The 18,814-nt window shown below is 40.2% G+C and overlaps 1 protein-coding gene across 7 annotated transcripts in view; it reads right to left on the bottom strand.

The window, feature by feature from the left end:
• SACS (sacsin molecular chaperone) overlaps nt 1–18,814 on the bottom strand; it is a 62,761-nt gene that overhangs the window by 25,783 nt on the left and 18,164 nt on the right. For 5 of the 7 annotated variants that reach the window (XM_075050726.1, XM_075050723.1, XM_075050727.1 and 2 more), the window contains 4 exons: nt 17,653–18,209; nt 7,630–7,780; nt 5,214–5,301; nt 2,016–2,101 (listed from right to left, as the gene is read on the bottom strand). In XM_075050726.1, the coding sequence (XP_074906827.1) occupies nt 2,016–2,101; nt 5,214–5,301; nt 7,630–7,780; nt 17,653–17,675 (348 nt within the window). In that variant the 5' untranslated portion in view covers nt 17,676–18,209. Of the gene's footprint in view, nt 1–2,015; nt 2,102–5,213; nt 5,302–7,629; nt 7,781–7,983; nt 8,358–17,652; nt 18,210–18,814 lie in introns of those variants that run through there. The other 2 variants (XM_075050728.1, XM_075050729.1) reach the window with 1 other exon arrangement.

The raw sequence follows: 18,814 nt of genomic DNA, 5'->3' as shown, positions 1-18,814 counted from the left end.
TTCTACTTTTAGATTTACCCATCTGATTGCTGAGAACATTACCTTATTTCTTCATGTTGGAATGAATTTGAGTTTAAATCGTTAAGGTGGTCTGAACCCTTCATGATTCAAATGCATCATACAGATTCAACTAGTACTGGGAAACAATAAAAATGTAAGCACCCATCCTATGAACAGACACTGCTCAGAACATATCCAAGATGCATTTTGCCAAAACAATTGAAGATATGCTTATCTTAAGCATTCACACTAAGAATAGCCACATTCTCATTCCACAGTTGCAAAGAAAAGCTTCCAAGAGACAGCAAAAACTGTCATCATCTGTCACCATTTGTATTTGTGTGGTTTATATATATGGATGGATATATACATGTATCTCTACCAAATGCTGTTAGTTAGAACCAAGTATTCCCATACAATAAGGAAATTAATCTCCTAATGTCCATGTGATGAAGCATTCTGGATGAGAAGTTTAACATCCAACCATGAACTAATCACCCCAGATGCTATTCAAAGAAATATCACCTGTCACTTCCAGACATTAGCATAGAAAGCTACAGTAAATCAGACAAACCATCTTCTACAGGCACCTGTCAACCCCCCTGCAGGATGTGATGAATTTAGAATGATCTGTATTTTTTCAGATCATAGAATCATAGAATGCTTTGGGTTGGAAGGGACCTTTAAAGATCATCTAGATCAACCCCCCCACAGGCAGGGATATCTTTCCCTAGATCAGCTCTCTCTAAGCTCCATCCAACCTCACTCTGAACACTTCCAATGATGGGGCATCCACAACTTCTCTAGGCAACCTGTCCCAGTGTCTCACCACCCTCATCCTAAAAAATTTCTTCGTTATGTCCTATCTAAATCCACCTTCTTTCAGTTTAAAACCATTGCCCCTTGTCCTGTCACTATAGACCTTGGTATAAAGTCTCTCTCCATCTTTCTTACAAGACCCCTTTGTATGTTGAAAGGCCACAATAAGGTCTCACCAGAGCCTTCTCTTCTCCAGGCTGAACAACCCCAACTCTCTCAGCCCTTCTTCACAGGAGAGGTGTTCCAGCCATGTCTAAAGTAAGGTGAGGTAAACTCCACTCTACCAGTTCACCATCCTATTTACTGAAAAATTTTTTAGTGCTTAAATCAATGTTATCATTTCCGCTGTTAGGCTTGTACACATAACATTCAACATTCAAATGTGGAGCACCACAACATAACAACCCCTACTGTTGCATACTTTGAAGGCTCCTGGACCAATGATAGAACACCATGAAGAACACTAACTTCAGTTCAGAAAATCCTGTGACATTCTTTTATTATGAGAACTAATGTCTAGACTAAAAATTATTTTCAGCCCATACAAAAGTGATATGGGTTCATTATTCTTACCACTCTAGAGCAAGTCTCCCAAAAGCCACTCACAGATTCCCATCTTGAAAGCATTCTTAATCTAATGATGAAACTTTGTCATACTGTCATAGTTCACTGAGAAAAATACATTTAGCTACCAAGAAATTCCACAGCAAAATCTTGCATTAAAGTCTCCAGCTTATCCCAATCTTATACTAAGATAATCTCTTCCAAAAATTTTATATACTATTATGTGGTTTTACCATAACTATAGCAGAGGTGAACAATGAAGAAATAAGCAAAATAAGCATTTTAGATAGCTTACTCACATAAAGTACACCATGAAGTCTCTGATTTAATTATAACATCTGCATTTTATCTCTATTTTTATTATAAATTACAATAGCATCTGTGACAAGCAAACTTAGAGACATTAAACACACACACAAAGAAAAACAACAAAAAAAAACTACAAAAAAAACATACCACACAAACCCATAACTCACTTTGTCTTGTCCACAGAAATTGAAAACACATATCTCCTGTACTAGAATGAATATCTAATGAGGTACAACAACTGCAAGGTTTGCTGGAAAGTGTCAAACTAATGGTATTATGTCATGCATACTAAATGACTGCTAAAAATACCATTTGTTGTATACCTTAAGAATCTGTCCTCCTTCTGGGTATCTTCTTAAAATATCCTTAAGAAAATCAACAAGTGGTGGAGTTGTTTGTCCAAAACGACCTAAAAACAAAGAAAAAATAATCTGTGTATTATGCTACTAGGCACTTAATTTCAGATTAAAAAAAAAAAAAAAATACTCACTAAACAATTAATGGGAATTTAGAAAATGTTTTTAAATTAACTCAAGGCCTGATTCTGTAAAATCTTGTATTTCCAAAATCAACTGTAAAAATGCTACATTATAAATCTTTTTATTAAAAAAATTAAAATAGCGGGAAATAAATTTGGGGGCTAAGTCTTTGCATCAGTTATACCTCAGCTCCAGCTACCAGATGTTCAAATGTAGCAACTTCTGAAGGACTACTACATTTTAAGTAGCAGGACCTTATTCTAGGGCAGCAGGGGTTCTAACTTTTTTATAGCCAGTGATGATCCCTACTGACAGCTACACACAGGCACAGTACACTTTGGCTCTAGTGTACACTTCTGTTCTGGCATATCATGTGCTGGGCCTGGTGCTAGCTTTGGTGTTACCTGGGCTTAGCACTGGAAGGAAGAGAGTCTCAGAAAAGTACTACCAAGCGTTATGAACTTCTGCGCTAAGAGAAAGAGTCTATCACAAAATGAAAGGTTCAGTACTCTTCAATTCAAACTCCAGCCTGAGACTAAAGAGCAGCTCCCTAAATCCAAACCTCTAAAACATGTGCTTCTAACAAATATTAATGATGTAAACCCCACAATAAAAACACACTCCAGACTCTACCGATGCCCCATCCATCAATTCCTTTTAAAGTTATTAATGAAGTAATTATATTCTCTCTCTCCCCTTCTTCTGCATATATGTGTGTTTATGAAGTACACAGATTCAAAACACACACACATTATATATATTACGGAATAAAACATTATACAAAAAAAAAAAAACCACAGAATCCTCAGCAGTGTGGAAAAAAGGGCATAGATAGGAGATCCATTTCCTAAGAAAACATCCAAGTAAAAATATCAAACAATTTGTTGCTTTTATGAAACTTCCGTATTGCTCTTTATTTAAGGTAACTTAATAACATCAGTGAAAAAAAAAAAAACAACAAGAAACAGCAACTGACAACTGAAAGTGTGGAAAGTATTTTATAACTTTTGTTATTATTTTTACAGTATACAGAAGTATATGAAAGTCAACATGCAATATGCAAACTTCAAAAATAAGGTGAACTGATGAATATTAGGAAAGTGAGGGTGTTTCTTTTCTTAGGAGAAATTATCTAAAATCAGTAAAATGATGTTCTCTAAGTCTAACTTGGGCAGGCAGGCTGAAGTGTTTAAACAACACATTTCACTATGGGAACCACAAAAACAGACAAGTAACTTAAGTGATAGGACTGAAGATAAGCATTATTCTAACTCTTTACATCTAAGAGCAGAGCTGCTCTGGGTACATCAAAAAATTACTCTGCCTAGAGACCATGACTTACTGCATCCTATCAAAGGTTGAACTGATATTTCTTGAGTATTAGAGCTGGTCATATTTAACACAAAACTGGTTCCACAAATCTGAAGGAGAAACTTTTTCCACAATAAGGGCAGTCAAGCATTGGAACAGGAGCCCAGAGAGCCTGTGCAGTCACCATCCTTGGAGGCTTTCCAAACTCGACCAAATCAGCCCTTGAGCAACCTGGTCTAACCTCAGAGGTCACTGCTTTGAGAAGAAGTTTGGAGTAGAGACCTCCTGATGTCCCTTCCAGCATGAATTATTCTGTGATCGTATGAAAAGATTATGCATTATTTGACAGACACCACTGATGAATGAACACAAAGGTGACACAGGTGATCAGAGTACTTCAGCAAGCAATGTGCTCGGCCCTACTGACCATGCATCTCCTGAAGTTAGAAATTCAGGGCCTTCCTTGATTCATCTGCTGTAAGGAAAAATCTCAGAACTGAAAGATGCCAGAATGAACACAAAAGGCTGATACTAAAGCCTTCAGATCTTTTAGATTGACTTACATCAGAGTTGTGGGACAGAAAAAAAGTTAAATGCTCTATCTAGACATGGACTGCTTAGAGTGGTATCTATAAGAAAACCTCACAACCAAATATTCCATTCCTAGGCACAAAAAACAGCAACAGTTTTTCCTTCCCTTGAAAGATTTTTTAGGGCTACTACACTATCTTCTCCATACACTTCCATGGCAAAAAAACAGCTCAGAGAAGAAAAAACAACTCTTTTTATTTAGTCTATCACAGCGTACATACAGCAAAAAATTGTCAGAGCAAACAGTCCAAGAATGAGAGAAAGAAAAACATTTGATGCCATAGAACCACAGGGTCCATTTTCATAGGGGTTTTCTAACCATTGCAGGTTCTAGAGAATGTGAACATGAACTTCTAGCTAATATACAAACGCTTCACTTCCCTCTGTGTCTAGAAAACCATAATCCAGTATACTCATGGCTTACATAGGCTATGAAATACAACATTTTGTGACACCACATAAAATATCCGCATGAAAAGAAGAGTTTCCTTCTTCATCCTACCACTCCATTAGCATTTATTTCATTCCCTTACAATAAAGTTATTTTTAAAAGAACATTAACACTAACAACCAAATAACATAATCATCACAGATTTTAATTAGAGCATTTCTGAAGATATTCAGGTATCATAATCTAATTCAAGATACCATACAAAAAGATATACCTGCAATTTTTGTAACAAAAATGTAACTAAACATAATTAAAATAAAAACAAACAAATAAAAAAAATCAGAAGAAATCAAAAGCTTTTTACCAGTGTTAAAGTTTTCTACACAGTTGTTACTGAAAAGATACCCTTTCAGCATCTGAATTGCTTACAAGCGTTCAGCTTATTTTATATGAGACAAGGCAGCTATTAACGCTACTGCAAGGCAAGTTTTATTGATTCCAATGGACAGCAATATTGTAATTTCTGCACATGAAATTACAAAGTAACAATTAAACACTACAGAACTTACAGACAGAAGTTTAATTTTCCAGGAGCAGAATGAAAAGAACAAGTGAAGGGATACCTAGGACTTGAAAGAAAAATAATTGCTTCTCATTTAAAGAAAAGAATCATTTCAGTTAACTCCAGATTGCATTAGAAAATGCTTTGACCTTCCAGTTTATAAAGAGAGACAAGTATTTTTTCATACCTCCTCCTTTCAACCCTTTTGACTGGAGCTTCAGAAAAACCTGATTTTGAGACTTCTGAAGATCCACAATCTTGGTACCATCAGATAACTGAAACAAAAATTAAGACAGATCTTGATCAGAACATTCTGCAGCATAAATAATTTACTGTAGCTTCATTTCCTACGTATTAATTCCATGAAGTCTGTTTTTATCTAAAAGTATGCAAATAGTCTGAAACATCCAGTATTCAGTTTGAGCAGCACTTTCAGTTCCCGAGGTCTAGGACGGTCTCCTTTGCCTAATGATACTCCTCAGATGAAGTACCAGTTTGTTAGTAACAGGACCAAAAAGATGGCCGCAAACAAATCAGTTGGAAAAAATGCCTTATACTAAGAGCAAGCCATGGCCTCCCGTTTTTACATTTGAAAATTTCCATGTTCTGGGAACTTCCGGAAGCAAACAACTAAAGCAGTTACTGTTCTAAGGTGCATGCCTGTAAAGAAAATAAACATATACAGAAAGTACATGGTCTACATACTCCAAAAAGTACATATGGAGTTTTAAACTAAGCAGTATCAGCTCAAACCAGCTAGTAATACAGAATGTGCAGAAACAAAAGTGTGTCACAGAAATACCCCTTAAGAATCTGACAGCCTTATCTCCCCATTACCTCTACATGCAGACCTATGGACTTGCTGGGAACATCACAGAGAAACTGGGACAAACTAAGCAACAAATTCCTTAGCAGCCATTGGGAAAACTGTTAAGTAACCATAGCACATAATGGTTTTGTTGCAATTCTAGTTTCATATTATATGTGTCCCAGTCATATACAATGTGATGCTAAAATAGTCATATATGACATGATGTCATCCTGCATATCACAGTAACAAATGTAGAATTAGAAGTTGCGCTGTGCTAATTGGAACCTCAGCCAATTCAAAAAAAAAAATTTACTGAAGAATATTCTAGTACCTCAGTAAATTAAAAATTAATTTGATCCCAATAAACAGGAGTTCAAAAGTTTATAAAGGATTTTCAAAATCGCTACAGTACAGAATAAATATTCCCATATGTATTCTAGTTTAATATTTAAAAAAAAAAAAAAATCAGAATAGCTATTACAGTCACTGACTGTTCCCTGCCAAAAGATAGTTTTCTGTGCCAGACAGAGTGAGGCTCGGATCTTCTACTTCCAGATGAATTTCAGAAAGTGATATACAGATCTCCTTCTTCCCAAAACAGGAAGGCCTGGAGAGAACAAAATCAAGGACACACAAAACCAGGCAAGAAAATAAAAGATAAACCATACTGGTAGTTTGTTTCAAACCTGAGCCCTCAAAGACTACTTGTGTTCCCCATGTACGTTTTTAGAAGCTTCTTGAGCAATACAACTACTAACATCTAGTTCTTTCCCAGCATCGTAGAACAGTTTGGGTTGGAAGGGACCTTTAAAGATCATCTAGTCCTACACACCCCCCTGCCATGGGCAGGGATATCTTTCACCAGATCAACTTGCTCTAAGCTCCATCAAACCTGACCTTGAACACTTCCAATGATGGGGCATCCACAACTTCTCTAGGCAACCTCTTCCAAAGTCTTACCACCCTTACCATAAAAAGAAAATCTTTCTTTACGTCCAATCTAAATCTACCCTCTTTCAGTTTAAAACCATTGCCCCTTGTCCTGTATAAAGTCTCTCTCCATTTTTCTTATAAGCCCCCTTTATATATTGAAAGGCCACAATCAGGTCTCGCTGGAGCCTTCTCTTCTCCCTTGTGCCTCTGCAAGTCCCCTTGCCCTGTTTCACCCCAATGTCCGACCTCCTCTCTCTCCCCTTCTTGCCGCTACTCCTGCATCCCACCAATATCTCCAGGTTCCCGCTTCCCAAGAGCGTGGCTAGCAGCGTGCCAAGTGGTACTGAAACGGTGACCCCAGGCTGATGCCTTCAACAGGACAAGGTCATTCATTCGTTCGACTCTCTCTCCTGTACCCAGACCTCACTTTTTAACTTGCAAGAGCTTCCTGTCACGGTGATGCCAGCTCTGCCGTTGAAGCTGGCCAGCAGGTAGAAAATCAATTAAAGATGGAAAGGAAGCCAGAACAAGCACGTCGGCACTCTCAGGTGAATCTTCTGCCTTCCCCCCCCCCCCCCCCCCAAAGAAATAAGGATAAAGCACGTGGCTTACACCAGAAAAAGACACAAAAACTCCAACGATAACAGCTGGCAGCATCAGGAGGGCGAGCTGCCTGTCCAAACGACCTCCTTGCTTCCCACGGGAGCCCCACACCGAAGGGCCGCCGCCCACGCACCAGAAGACCCTGCCAAGGCGCAAATCGCGGCCGGGTGGGGACGGCCATCACCGCAGCGGTGCGAGAGCCCACCGGAGAAGCGGAGCCGCTCCCCCCGCCGCCCGCCCTGCCGCGCCCCCTCACCTCTCTGCCGCCCTGCCACAGCCGCTGCTCGGCGGCGGGGAAGCCGGCTTCCTCCTCGATCCGCGCCTTCACGTCCCCCACAGCCGCGGAAGGCGGCAGCTCGAAGGTCCTGCAGCCCAGGCAGTCATGGAGGACGCTCACCCGGGCCAGCCTGCGACGACACGACAGACACCAGCTGAGAAACAGACGGGCAAGCGCCTTCCCCCCTCAGGCACCCCGCAGGCCCGAGACGGGCGCCGGAGTCCCGCACGGGCGGGCGGGCTCTCCGCGGAGGCGGGAAGGAGCCGCCGGGCCTGTCAGCGGAGCCGCTCCCGCCGTTTCCCTTCCGTCCCCTCCCGCCCCGCCGCCACTCACATGCCCGCCGCGGCACACAAAGGACCGTTAGCCGCCGCCGCCGCGGCTCCCCACACGGGGAAGGGGTGGGGCTGCCCACGGCGGCGAAAAGGAGGAGCCCGCCCTGAGGTCTGCGTCGCGGAGGAAGAGGGAGGAGGGAGCGTGTGGAGAAGCCGCCCTAAAAGCAGCAGCTGCGGGGGTGAGGCGGGCCCGGGCCGGCCTCCGCGCAGGGAGGGCCCGCAGACGGGGGGGGTTCCCGGCGCCGCGGAGCTGAGGGAGGCTGTACCGCGGCCCCACGGCCCGATTCGCGGGGGCTCGTCGTTCCCGAGACTAACGCCGAGATGCGGAGATGTTGTAAATTCCTCCTTCGGCGGGGCAGGCCGGCAGGGAAGCACACGCTAGTCCTGCAATGCCCAGCATTCAGGCTCCGCCGTATGGAGCACGCAGAGGTACAGCGGACAAACCTCGTGTTTCTCAAGGGTGCGGAAGGAAACACCGTTTTTCTGCTCTTCTGTCAGTCCCTTGATTGATCATGAATATCTATGGATGTTCGTCTTCTACTTTATCTCACAGGGTGTATGGTAAGTCCTGACGCCATTCAAGACTTACGGAAAGCACGCTCTCACCTGAAAACAGAGCTTTCATCTACCTGTGATCCCAGTGAGCTGAGGGGACCTTGAGAACCTTGTGGAGGGGGCCAACAGAAACCTCCGAGGTTCATTGCCTGCAAAGTTCTTGCACCTGGGACCGTGGGCTGTCCGTCAGTGATGGGCTGAACAGCAGCCCTGCTTCAGAGGAGCTGGGGGAGACCAGGCTGAACAGGAGGCAACAGCCTGCTCTCTCTAGAGGGAGGATGACCAGCAGATAAAGGGAAGCGAGACTCTGCTCAGTGCCAACAAGGCTGGATCTAGGACATTGTGACCAGAATGGGATGTTCCGGGCTTCCTCAGTTCCAGATCCCAGCAGAGGACTACTGACACGGTCAGGGGCCCAAAGTACATGATGTGCAATGAGAAGATGGGGGAGTTGGGCTTGTTTAGTTTGGTGAGGGGGAGACTAAGATGCAATATAGTAGCAACCTGTGACTACCTGCACGACAGTTACAAAGGTGATGGAACTGACCTCTTCTTAGTAGTGCAAGACTAACCAGGGGCAATGGCAACAAACTGCAGCTTGGGAGGTTCATACTGGGCGGTAGGAAAAAACCTGTCACTGGGAGACTAGCGCAGTACTGGCACGGGTTGTCTAGAGGCACGCTTCATACTGGGGTATTTTCAAGGCTTAGCCGTGACTGACCTGATCCAGTATTAGCAATCCTCCTGCTTTGAGCAGGAAGAGGGACTACAGACCTCCAGCCAACAATTCCATTTCATTCCAGCAGGTCTTAAATTCCAGTCCCCGACTAAACTGAAACATCTATGACTTCACTTAGTGACAGGGAGTTGAAACTGCCACTTGGCAGCAACAGATAGCAATAGAGTTTCTGTGGAAGGGGGAAAAGACACAATTAACCTGTCAGCAGAAAGCGTATCAAGCTAAGAAAAGATGAGCCCACTTAAAATGGAAGGAAGCTTAAGAACCACAGAGGTCAGGTGGATCAAGATCCAACACCGTATCTAGGTAGACAGAGTTTTGCCAGTGCTGCAACATCTTACTTCATTCATTGGCAATATTTGTGTATTGAATACTACAGGAATAGGAGAAAATGTTAGAAATTTTGTGGGTCTGATCCTGCTTTCACCAGAAATAATAAAAAAGACTATTTTAACTTAAGATGGATCTAACTCATTGCTTTAGTTTAGGACTTTGTTCATTTTTCTATCGTTTGATCTTTCTAACTTGCCATTTTGTTACATCCCCTTCAGAGTTTGTCATCACAGAATTTTTCATACTATGTCCAAAGGAATGAGAAGGCTGCCTTCCAATCTCCTATGTTTATCTTTTTATGTCTTGATACCAAGGGAATATACTACCTGCAGAAGGGTGTGGCATGAGGGGCACAAATGTGGATGACTGGCCAAGATGAAAGGAGTTGAAACCTGATGCAGTCCTATCCATACCAACTACTAAAATAGTCTCCAGACCAGTTGAACCACCAAACCACACTGGCAGAATCTAATTCTTCTGCTCCAGCTGGGATCACAGGAGTGATTTAGCATTTTATGAAGCATGCACAATTGTTTGAATGGAACCCTGGAGAGAACAAGAGCAATTTATCTCAACTAACAGCCACCTCTCTATGCCGAACACCTCAAATGGTGGGACACGTTCAGGGACACAGACCATCCTGCTGTCAGTGATTGGCTGAAATTCCCCAAACCATGTCACATCACATGACAAGGCAATACTCCCAAATTCTGTCCTGTGATGATTTAACATTAATATTGGAGGAAAAAAACCTCTGTGTACCACAGATTTTGTCTAATATGTGACCTCCGTAGTAGAGGGCGAGGAGTTGAGAAGAAGCAGGAATACAGAACTGGAACCGTGCAAGGTTCTGGACAAAGGAGTTGGACTCCTGAGCTCCTGGAAATTAGCCATACCTGTTCCCCTCATAAATCTGATCCTCTTGTTACAAGGGAGACTGTTTTTTCATGCTGGCAGGAATGCATGTCCCATTTCTATTTGCTATGGAACCCCTTTCACTTGCTTCTCCTTTATCATGTGTTTTCTGCTCTGTTTTCGTCTTTTATAATTTCTGCCTTTGGATTGTTTTTTTTTCTGTCCAGATAGAAGCAAGATGTTCATCCTCTTAGTATCTCTGTATTAAAAGAGTAAGCGTGACTAGGGCAATGCAGCCCTTTGATCAGCCACACTGTTTAATTGTTGTCATGCTTCTTGGCACAGTTTTGACCTGTAACCACCATCAGTCTTCACGACAATGATCAGGCATGGTTCATAAACCAGGGACAACTCTCCACAGGCAGAATGGACAAGGACATTTTTGTTGAGGGCCAAAGACTGTTAAGTTTTTTAGATATGAGCTGTGTTATGCCACTTCTGGCCTGAAGGGAAGAATGGAAGCCTGGGGCCCCATCCCATTTTATTTATTGGCTAGATGTTGCTATTGATGATAATAAGTAAGACTCCCACTAATTTCAGTGATGCCAAAATTTCAAATTACCAATTTCATGGCATAGCCTCCTAACAGGAGAAGGCACTGATTTCAGTAACAAAGATAAGGAAAATGAACACCGATACTATTGTCAGATGCAAAGAATGGGTAAAAACAAGCTCTTCTCAAACTCTACAAAAAAAAGGAAAAGAGTAGAAGTATTCCAAGTGCAGTTTCAGTAGAAACCTATTTGGAGAAAATTAACTGGAATTTAAAGCCACTCCTACAGCGTTAATTGCAATGCTGATTTCTATCAGCAACATCTGGGCCATTCATCTGGCAAGGAATGTAGAATATAAATCTCCTTTTTATTACAAAGTGATTTATACATATCCTGTTATCCCTAATTAAAGTCTGTCTTTTTTACAGCTTATGACAGTGATCTTTGTAAACCTTTTTTTTTTTGTGCTATCTAAATAAAAATATCCTAGACAAGTAACTATATAGAAATTACACTGACTGAAAAGGAGTTTGCAGATTTTCACAACAAAAAAAACCAACCTTTTTTATTTTTAATCTTGCTTATCCCTTTGGAAAACAGAACTATGGAAGCTGTGTAATCCTAGTGAAGTTAAAGACATCACATACGTATTTGTTATGCAGAACTACTATTAATGATTGTACGTGGCAATGTAAAAAAAAAAAAAAAAAAAAAAAAAAATTGACCTGACCAGGTGGGAATTTTGTAGCCATGGCAGTTAGTCTTTTAAATCTAAAATGATTGGGAAATTCCTATGATAATATTTTTATAACCGCTTTTCCAAGCAGAACAGCATTTAGATTTAAAAATATATATGGAAAATTCTCCTGTGGCTATAAACAAGAGTTCTGTTTGGTTCAGAATGAGGTCATGTAACCCTTACAAGAAGGGACATGCAATAAAAAAAGTAGAAAGAGTCTCTGGAACATTGAAGTATATTTATAAAATGAAATGAAAGCCATTTTCATAGTGACATTTCCTTGAAAAGAGAAAGTTCTGTGTTGCAGAATTACCTCATATTTCCAATAACTTAAAATAATTGTGCAGTAGCAGAAAGAGAGGGATGCAAGTCCCTTCCTTCCTTATCAGTGTGCTTAGAAAGATGGAATGGAGCCTGCAAAAGGAGTGCGTGGTGTGATAAGAAACAAACATGATTAGGTCACAAATGCAAGAGGAAACCCGCTGCAATACAATAGCTTCCAGTGCAGCAAATAACATTCTGCAGTGCTGGCAGGCAAGTACCAGTGACTCAACAACTACATCTAGGTTTGAGGCAGTGCACGCCAAACATAAAATCAAAACTTTCTATGACACAGTGAGCACTTACCTTCATTCTTAAATCAATCCCTTAGGTGTTTCTAACAAATGTTTTAAACATTACATTGTATATATTTCACGTTAGCCGGAGATTACAGATTGCATTGGTCTGTAGTCACTTCCAGGAGCTTGCTTTATCCTTGCTTACTAATGCCTTTTCAAGAAGTTTGAGAATACCATTTGCTGATGACACATGTGCTAGTCATTAGAAAGCCACCCCTTACTGGAAATTTTGTATTTTATTTGAATAGCTCCATTAACAGAAAACAAGTAATTTTTTTTTTTTTTCTTAAAAGAAATCACTGAAATGGTTATAGTCCTGTCTAATACAAATGACAAAAAAACCCCTCTGGCCTGTGAAGCATTTGATTCAAAAAAAAAATCTAGTTTTGCCCTAAAATCCATTACACAATTTAAGTAATTTGCTGAAACTACTTTATTATAGATTGGTGCAGTGAGTTTAAATCAATACTTCTACTCTGCATTCCGCCTGTGAAACCACTATAGGCAGCTTCTAAGCAAAGTATCTGTATGATCATGGCTTAGTCAAATATTAAAGAACAGGAGGAAAGTATTATCTTATTCCTTTTGCATGCTGATGTGGTTTTAAATGTCAATATCAAAAGAACAGGATACTTCTGAAATACTACTAAAAACAAACAAAATATTTAAGGGCACAGAGGCCAGGAACAGCCATTTATTTCCATCTAATGATTTTGATCTTGCAGTTATTTGCTTTAATGTTCAAGCCAGTTCCTTGATGGCACTCAGCAAATGCTAATGGAAAGTACTTAAAAGACCTATAAAACTTGTTTCAGTTTATTCTTTGCAAATAAAGAGCAGAGCAAGATGGCACAAATAAATGGTAAAATTTCAAAATCTTCTCAAATGCCAAAGTAAAATGTCCTGTTAGATCTACCTCTAGGAAAAGACCATTTTAAATTAAGTCCCCGAAGAGAGGACCTAAACTTACTCTTAACTATAGTACAGTAACCATTACTCCACAAATTTAAATTGCTAAGAATCACAGGGTTTTCTATTCCAGATGGTACAAATAACAAAATACCAGTACATAATGCTTGGCATTTCAAATTATGCAAAAGATTAAACCAAAATAGTGACAAAAATAAACTCCTCAATTGCTCTTTAGAGAATTGCATTAGGAAGGAGTACAGTGTTGCAAGAACTGCTGTCAGCATACATTTTTTAATAAGCAATATGTTAAATTACTGGTGTTTTTTTCTTACAGCCTTTAGTGCCAATAAAGAGGCCAGATTTAGAACACCCACTTTAACCTTCAAAGATCAAAAAAGCAGAGCCTAAATTTGCAAATTGATTTCAGTGCCTAATGTAGGTTCCTCAACACCATAATGAATCCAGGCCTAGGTTTTTTGCCTCCATTTAGGACACACGGTAATCAGCTTATCAAAGGCATTTTTTTTCATACTACCTTAAGACATTTTTCTTATTTTTGTTCCAGAGTATTTAATGTAGCTATTATCTTTCTACGTAAGTGAGGAAAATCTGCTCAATAACTAAAATGAGATCAGTGGCCCGAGATTATACATGCGTTAAACATTTTAAGAAGTATTTCTCCATCCCTATTGCTTCTGAATACTGCATCTAATCATGCTGCAAAGTTTCATAATATTTTCTAGGCATCAGTGAACAGAGCCCTATGTATATGGAGGAAATTAGGATATCAAACAGAAGGAACTACAAGACGTAATTTTCTTAAATTATGAAAAGCCACAACTTCAAGCACCTCTGCAACTATCTGTACATCAGATAGTGGATGATACCCAGTAATACCCTCTCAGATAATGCTAGCTCTTTACCAGCACTGTCTCCTTCATAACACGGTATCATACAGAAATACAAGCAACAATTTATCCTTCAGACAACAGAAGGATGGGTGGCACAGAGGAAGAAACATGAGCCATATGTAAGGCCTAGTGAGAGGAAGGGAGGAAAAGGGGAAGAAATGACACGGGGCATCCATCCTCTTCTGGGAAAACACAGAGAAGAAGTGAAAGGGATTCCTGGGTTACGTGACAAGTCCAGTCACACAACTGTAATAGCTGCAAGTAGCTGCTGCTCCAAACACTAGCTCATACACAAAAGTTGCAGAATTGTTCACTGGGAATCAGAGAATCATGTGTTTCTATGTCCTGTCCTACATAAAGTAGTGTGGGGTAAGACATCAAGTACTTCCAGCCTCCTACACCCACAGCATCTTTCACTCTTCTTTCCAATTTACTGGTGGAACTTCTTACATAATTGCCCCTTAGCCTGGTTCAGATGGTATTACCCAATTTAACAAATTCTTACTGTCTGAATTGTTTGAGCTAATTGAGCTCATTTTGATGGAGCTGAGACACCAAGCACAAGGCAGCTGTGGTATCTTCAGCATGGAGGGTGTGCTAGCCTCTAGCTTCAGCAAGGGTAAGACATAAAGACATCCTAACTGCTTCCACTGAAGTGGATGGTAAAACTTTCACTAGTTGCGGGCAGGGTGCTTTTGAAAATGCCGTCATTGTTGTTTACATCTCTGTCAGTGTGACAGAACAGATACAGTATGCCCCTTGGCGTACCTCTGTATATTTGGACACAAGAGAAGCAGGAAATGTAGAAGTCAAGGGAGTTTTCTACAAAGGTTAAGGAAAGTGAGATGGGGAACAGGGTACCTGTAGAGGCTCCAGAGCAGATTTTTAAATGTACAACAGACTGTATACTTATTTATTACGCATATGTATTCATATTTACATATACTTATGGAAAGAGTTGATTAGATACAATGTCAATTATTATAATCTATGTAAAATCTCTATTGAAATATGGGTATGACTTAAGTGCAAAGTTAACTAAGCCTGTGTTAACTTCTCTTCAATTAGCCTGCTTGTGCCTATCTTGAACAGAAGTAGCCACACTGAAGAAAAAAAAAATTGCAGTAGTAAAGGGTTTCACAGCCAGTGAAGACTGGATTAGCAGCTGATGGGTTGTGGTAACTAAAGCTGTACTGTGACTGTATCCCATCTGAGCATCAGCACTGCAAGAGCTGCAGTGCACTCACTCCTTCCCTCTGGTCATGGAACAGTTTAAAGCATTTCAGTACCCAAAGATTTTTGTGGATGCATAGCAACCAGATTAATGGCAGCATGTGCTTGACGCAAAGTAGCATTGCAGCAAAACCCATGTACAGCATAATCAATGAAGCCTTTCTGGAAAAGAAGTTATTTTTAATTAGCTAGAAAAGCTTTTTTTTTTAATATTTGTATTGCATCTGTGTGTTAATAGAGGAATTAAGATGGGAAGTTAAGGGAATTGCACCCCTATTATCATTAATTAACATACTAGTAGCAAATATATATAATGAAAAGTTCTAAAACTTCAAAGTCAAAACCTGGACTGGAAGTCTGTGCTTTAGCTACTGTCTTTATATATATTGCACAAACTCCACGAAGCTCCAGCTGGGACTGCAGTCTTGTTATTATAGACACTGTACAAAAAAATAAAAAGCATAAAAGCTTGGCTCTGCCCCAAAAAGCATCTATTTGCAGTGAACTAAAGACATGCCGGAGGAAGCCAACTAATTTGGTGCGACATCACAAGGGCACAACGGTCTGCTAAAGCTAAGCTTCAAGTTAGGCATCTAAAGCCGTAATTTTGCACACATGCCAATTTGAAAATTGACACTTGACTACCATTAAAAATAGCTAGGTACGATATCAATATTAAAGTTGAAGCTCAGGTAAAATACTGTACCAAAATCTTTGAGATCTGTAATTGTTTTATAATTGCCTGATACTGAAATAAAAAAAAATTCCAATGGGGATTCAGAAATATCACTACATAGTCTAATGGAAAGCAAATTTAACTGAGACTTGCATAAAAAACATAAACTGCATGGAACCAAATGAGCAAAAATCACTACATAACTGACATGACAGGATATTTGTCATTTATGATCTTCGTGGAACCAAGCCCATCTTTTAATAATATCCAGAAATGTCAATACTGAAATATAGAACTTTAAATTGTTGGCAGCATGAGTAACGCTCACTGCAAGAAATCTGCTTTTAGCAGAACAGATTGAGTCTTTCACATGTAAAAGTCAAGTATGTGTCAAGTCAAGTCTGCTTGCCTCTCCCTGGCTACAACTTTGAAGCCTGATTTATTCAGTCCCACCTCTGTCCAATGCACAGTCTCCAGCTTGGACGTTGGCCCTGCAGCTCAACCTAGGACAATCCATACTTTCCAGCTCTTGTCCCTGGCAGTTCTGTAGTTTCATCTCTGGTCCCATTTCAGTCCTTGGTGGCAACCAAGTTGACCATCAGTCTAGGTCTTTACAGGAGACCTTCATGTCTTTTACTGTGTTATAGAAGAGCTTGCTGCATGGATCTTTTGTGCAATGTCTAAACCTCAGAGATTTCCAGATGTACAAAATTTGCATTAGAAGGGCCTAGTTAACTAATCTAGAAGAAAAAGAGAGATTCAAACCCCCAAGTTTTCTATCCCAGTCACCTTGCAATAGAAATACGTAACTTTACTGAATTTTCACAAAATTACCCAGGAAGCCAGTGGAACAAACCCTGAAACAACAGTCAGCTGTTGCTAACAACTTTCTAACGCAATGCAAAGCCCACCTTCTTAACAGACAGGAAAAAGCAGAGGCTGCACGTTATAGAGTTGCACATCAGTGGGGATTCTGCAGATTGCAAGGCTGAGGGTGGAGGCTGTCATCTTCCTGCAGGCCCATTGACAGCAAATAAGAACACTTCTAATTACAACTTAACATCTAAAAAAGCATTAGTCTCATAAGATTTGTTTAGACACTTCACCCAAGGAACTTGCTTTGCTTTTTAGCTGTTAGTGAGATTATACACTCTTCCCAGTAAAACAGTATGTTGAATTCAAAGTTGGGCAAGTGCAGGAAGAAAACTTTCTCTTTCACTTGTTTTCAGAAAATGCTATAGTGAATGTAGACTGTACATGTAAATTTAAAGTTAGACTATGAATCCATTACTCACAGGAGTGATTAATTTTTTCAAGCAGTTCTCCTTAATTTCATAGAGAATACACATAAGTAAATGCAGCAGAACCTGGCACCTATGTATGATTTTGTAACTTAAGAAATTATTTTCACCTTTAAAAGTGGCAATTTTGTACAAACACTAGGCAAGTTTCAGACTCAGTCTTTAACTTACTGACCATGAGGGTTTGAGCAAGAACATGTTAGCCTAACAAGAAAGTTCTTTCAGGAGTTAATTTTTTTTACCTGTTCTTATCCTCGATCTCCATTGTCTCTTTTTCTTTGATATCTTCCTGATAGGAACATGAAGCAGATATCGGATTTATAAATTAGCAAATTATTTTTTTAATCTTGTTTGCTTGGTGGCTTATCATCTCTTCAGCGGACACTAGAAAGCCCAAGCACGTGAAACTCAACTCAGTGTTCACTCCATCCCTGAACTACCAAAGATGTCTGTGTGTCTCACCAGCTGCTACTTCTCCAGTTTTCTTTTAAAGCCACTTGCTTAATTGTTCACAGAAGTTCATTCTCTCATAATCAGGAACAGACTTAACAGGATAGGTCTCAGAAAGCAAGGAGGTCTTGTTTAGTTTCTTTAACTGAATTCAGGCTATGATCTTGTCCAATTTATTTATATTTAACTTCTGGAGACGCAGTAGAATTCTGGAAGCTGCTGTTTCTGCTTTGTCTTCCTTTTTTCTGGAAGCAGGCACACTTGGAAGAGTACTTGTGAGGGCCAAAGTCTGACTTGTTTTCTCCCTCACACCTGCTAGAAGACACTTCTTAATATCAGCTCAGTAGTTCTGGAAGAAGAGACACAAGAGAAAAGGGGTGGGCCATTAATACAAAAAGAATTGGACTGAAGGGTATGGAAAAGTCATTTCCCCTGAGGGCATAGTTGCAGTGACTAGTATTAAGTGAGTCATGATACTAATTATAAACTGCCTTGTGCATTACAGTACTTGTAAGCCCATGGAGAACTGAAAAAGAGCAGTGAGGTTTCCTGCTTCTCCTCCAGTATGATATCATAGAATCAGTACAATAACACATGTAGCTGTAAGTATGCTCAATAAATGGGCAGGTTTTCCATTTCTTCCTTTGCATCAGTATCTGCTTAAAAAAAAAAGGTTCTAGGATATATATTTCAGCCTTGATGTAAAATTATGCCATCAGAGAAAACAACAGTCTGGGCAGAACATTTATGGAGAAGCATTTTACCCTTCTGTTCAAATGGTTTGCAGCTTGGGGAAGAGATTAACTAGCTTGCAATGACTTTCCACAGGGAGGATTCAAAGTCTTCCCAACTAATCCCCACTCCCAGCTATATAGGTCAACATCTACCCTATGCTGCACATACCTTCAGGAACTATTTCCTTCAAGCTGACACATAGAATTTTTGTAGCACCAG

Source organism: Buteo buteo, chromosome 18 (genome assembly GCF_964188355.1).
Source record: "Buteo buteo chromosome 18, bButBut1.hap1.1, whole genome shotgun sequence".
NCBI classification, from domain to species: Eukaryota; Metazoa; Chordata; class Aves; order Accipitriformes; family Accipitridae; genus Buteo; species Buteo buteo.
This window is presented reverse-complemented; position numbering and strand designations above follow the sequence as displayed.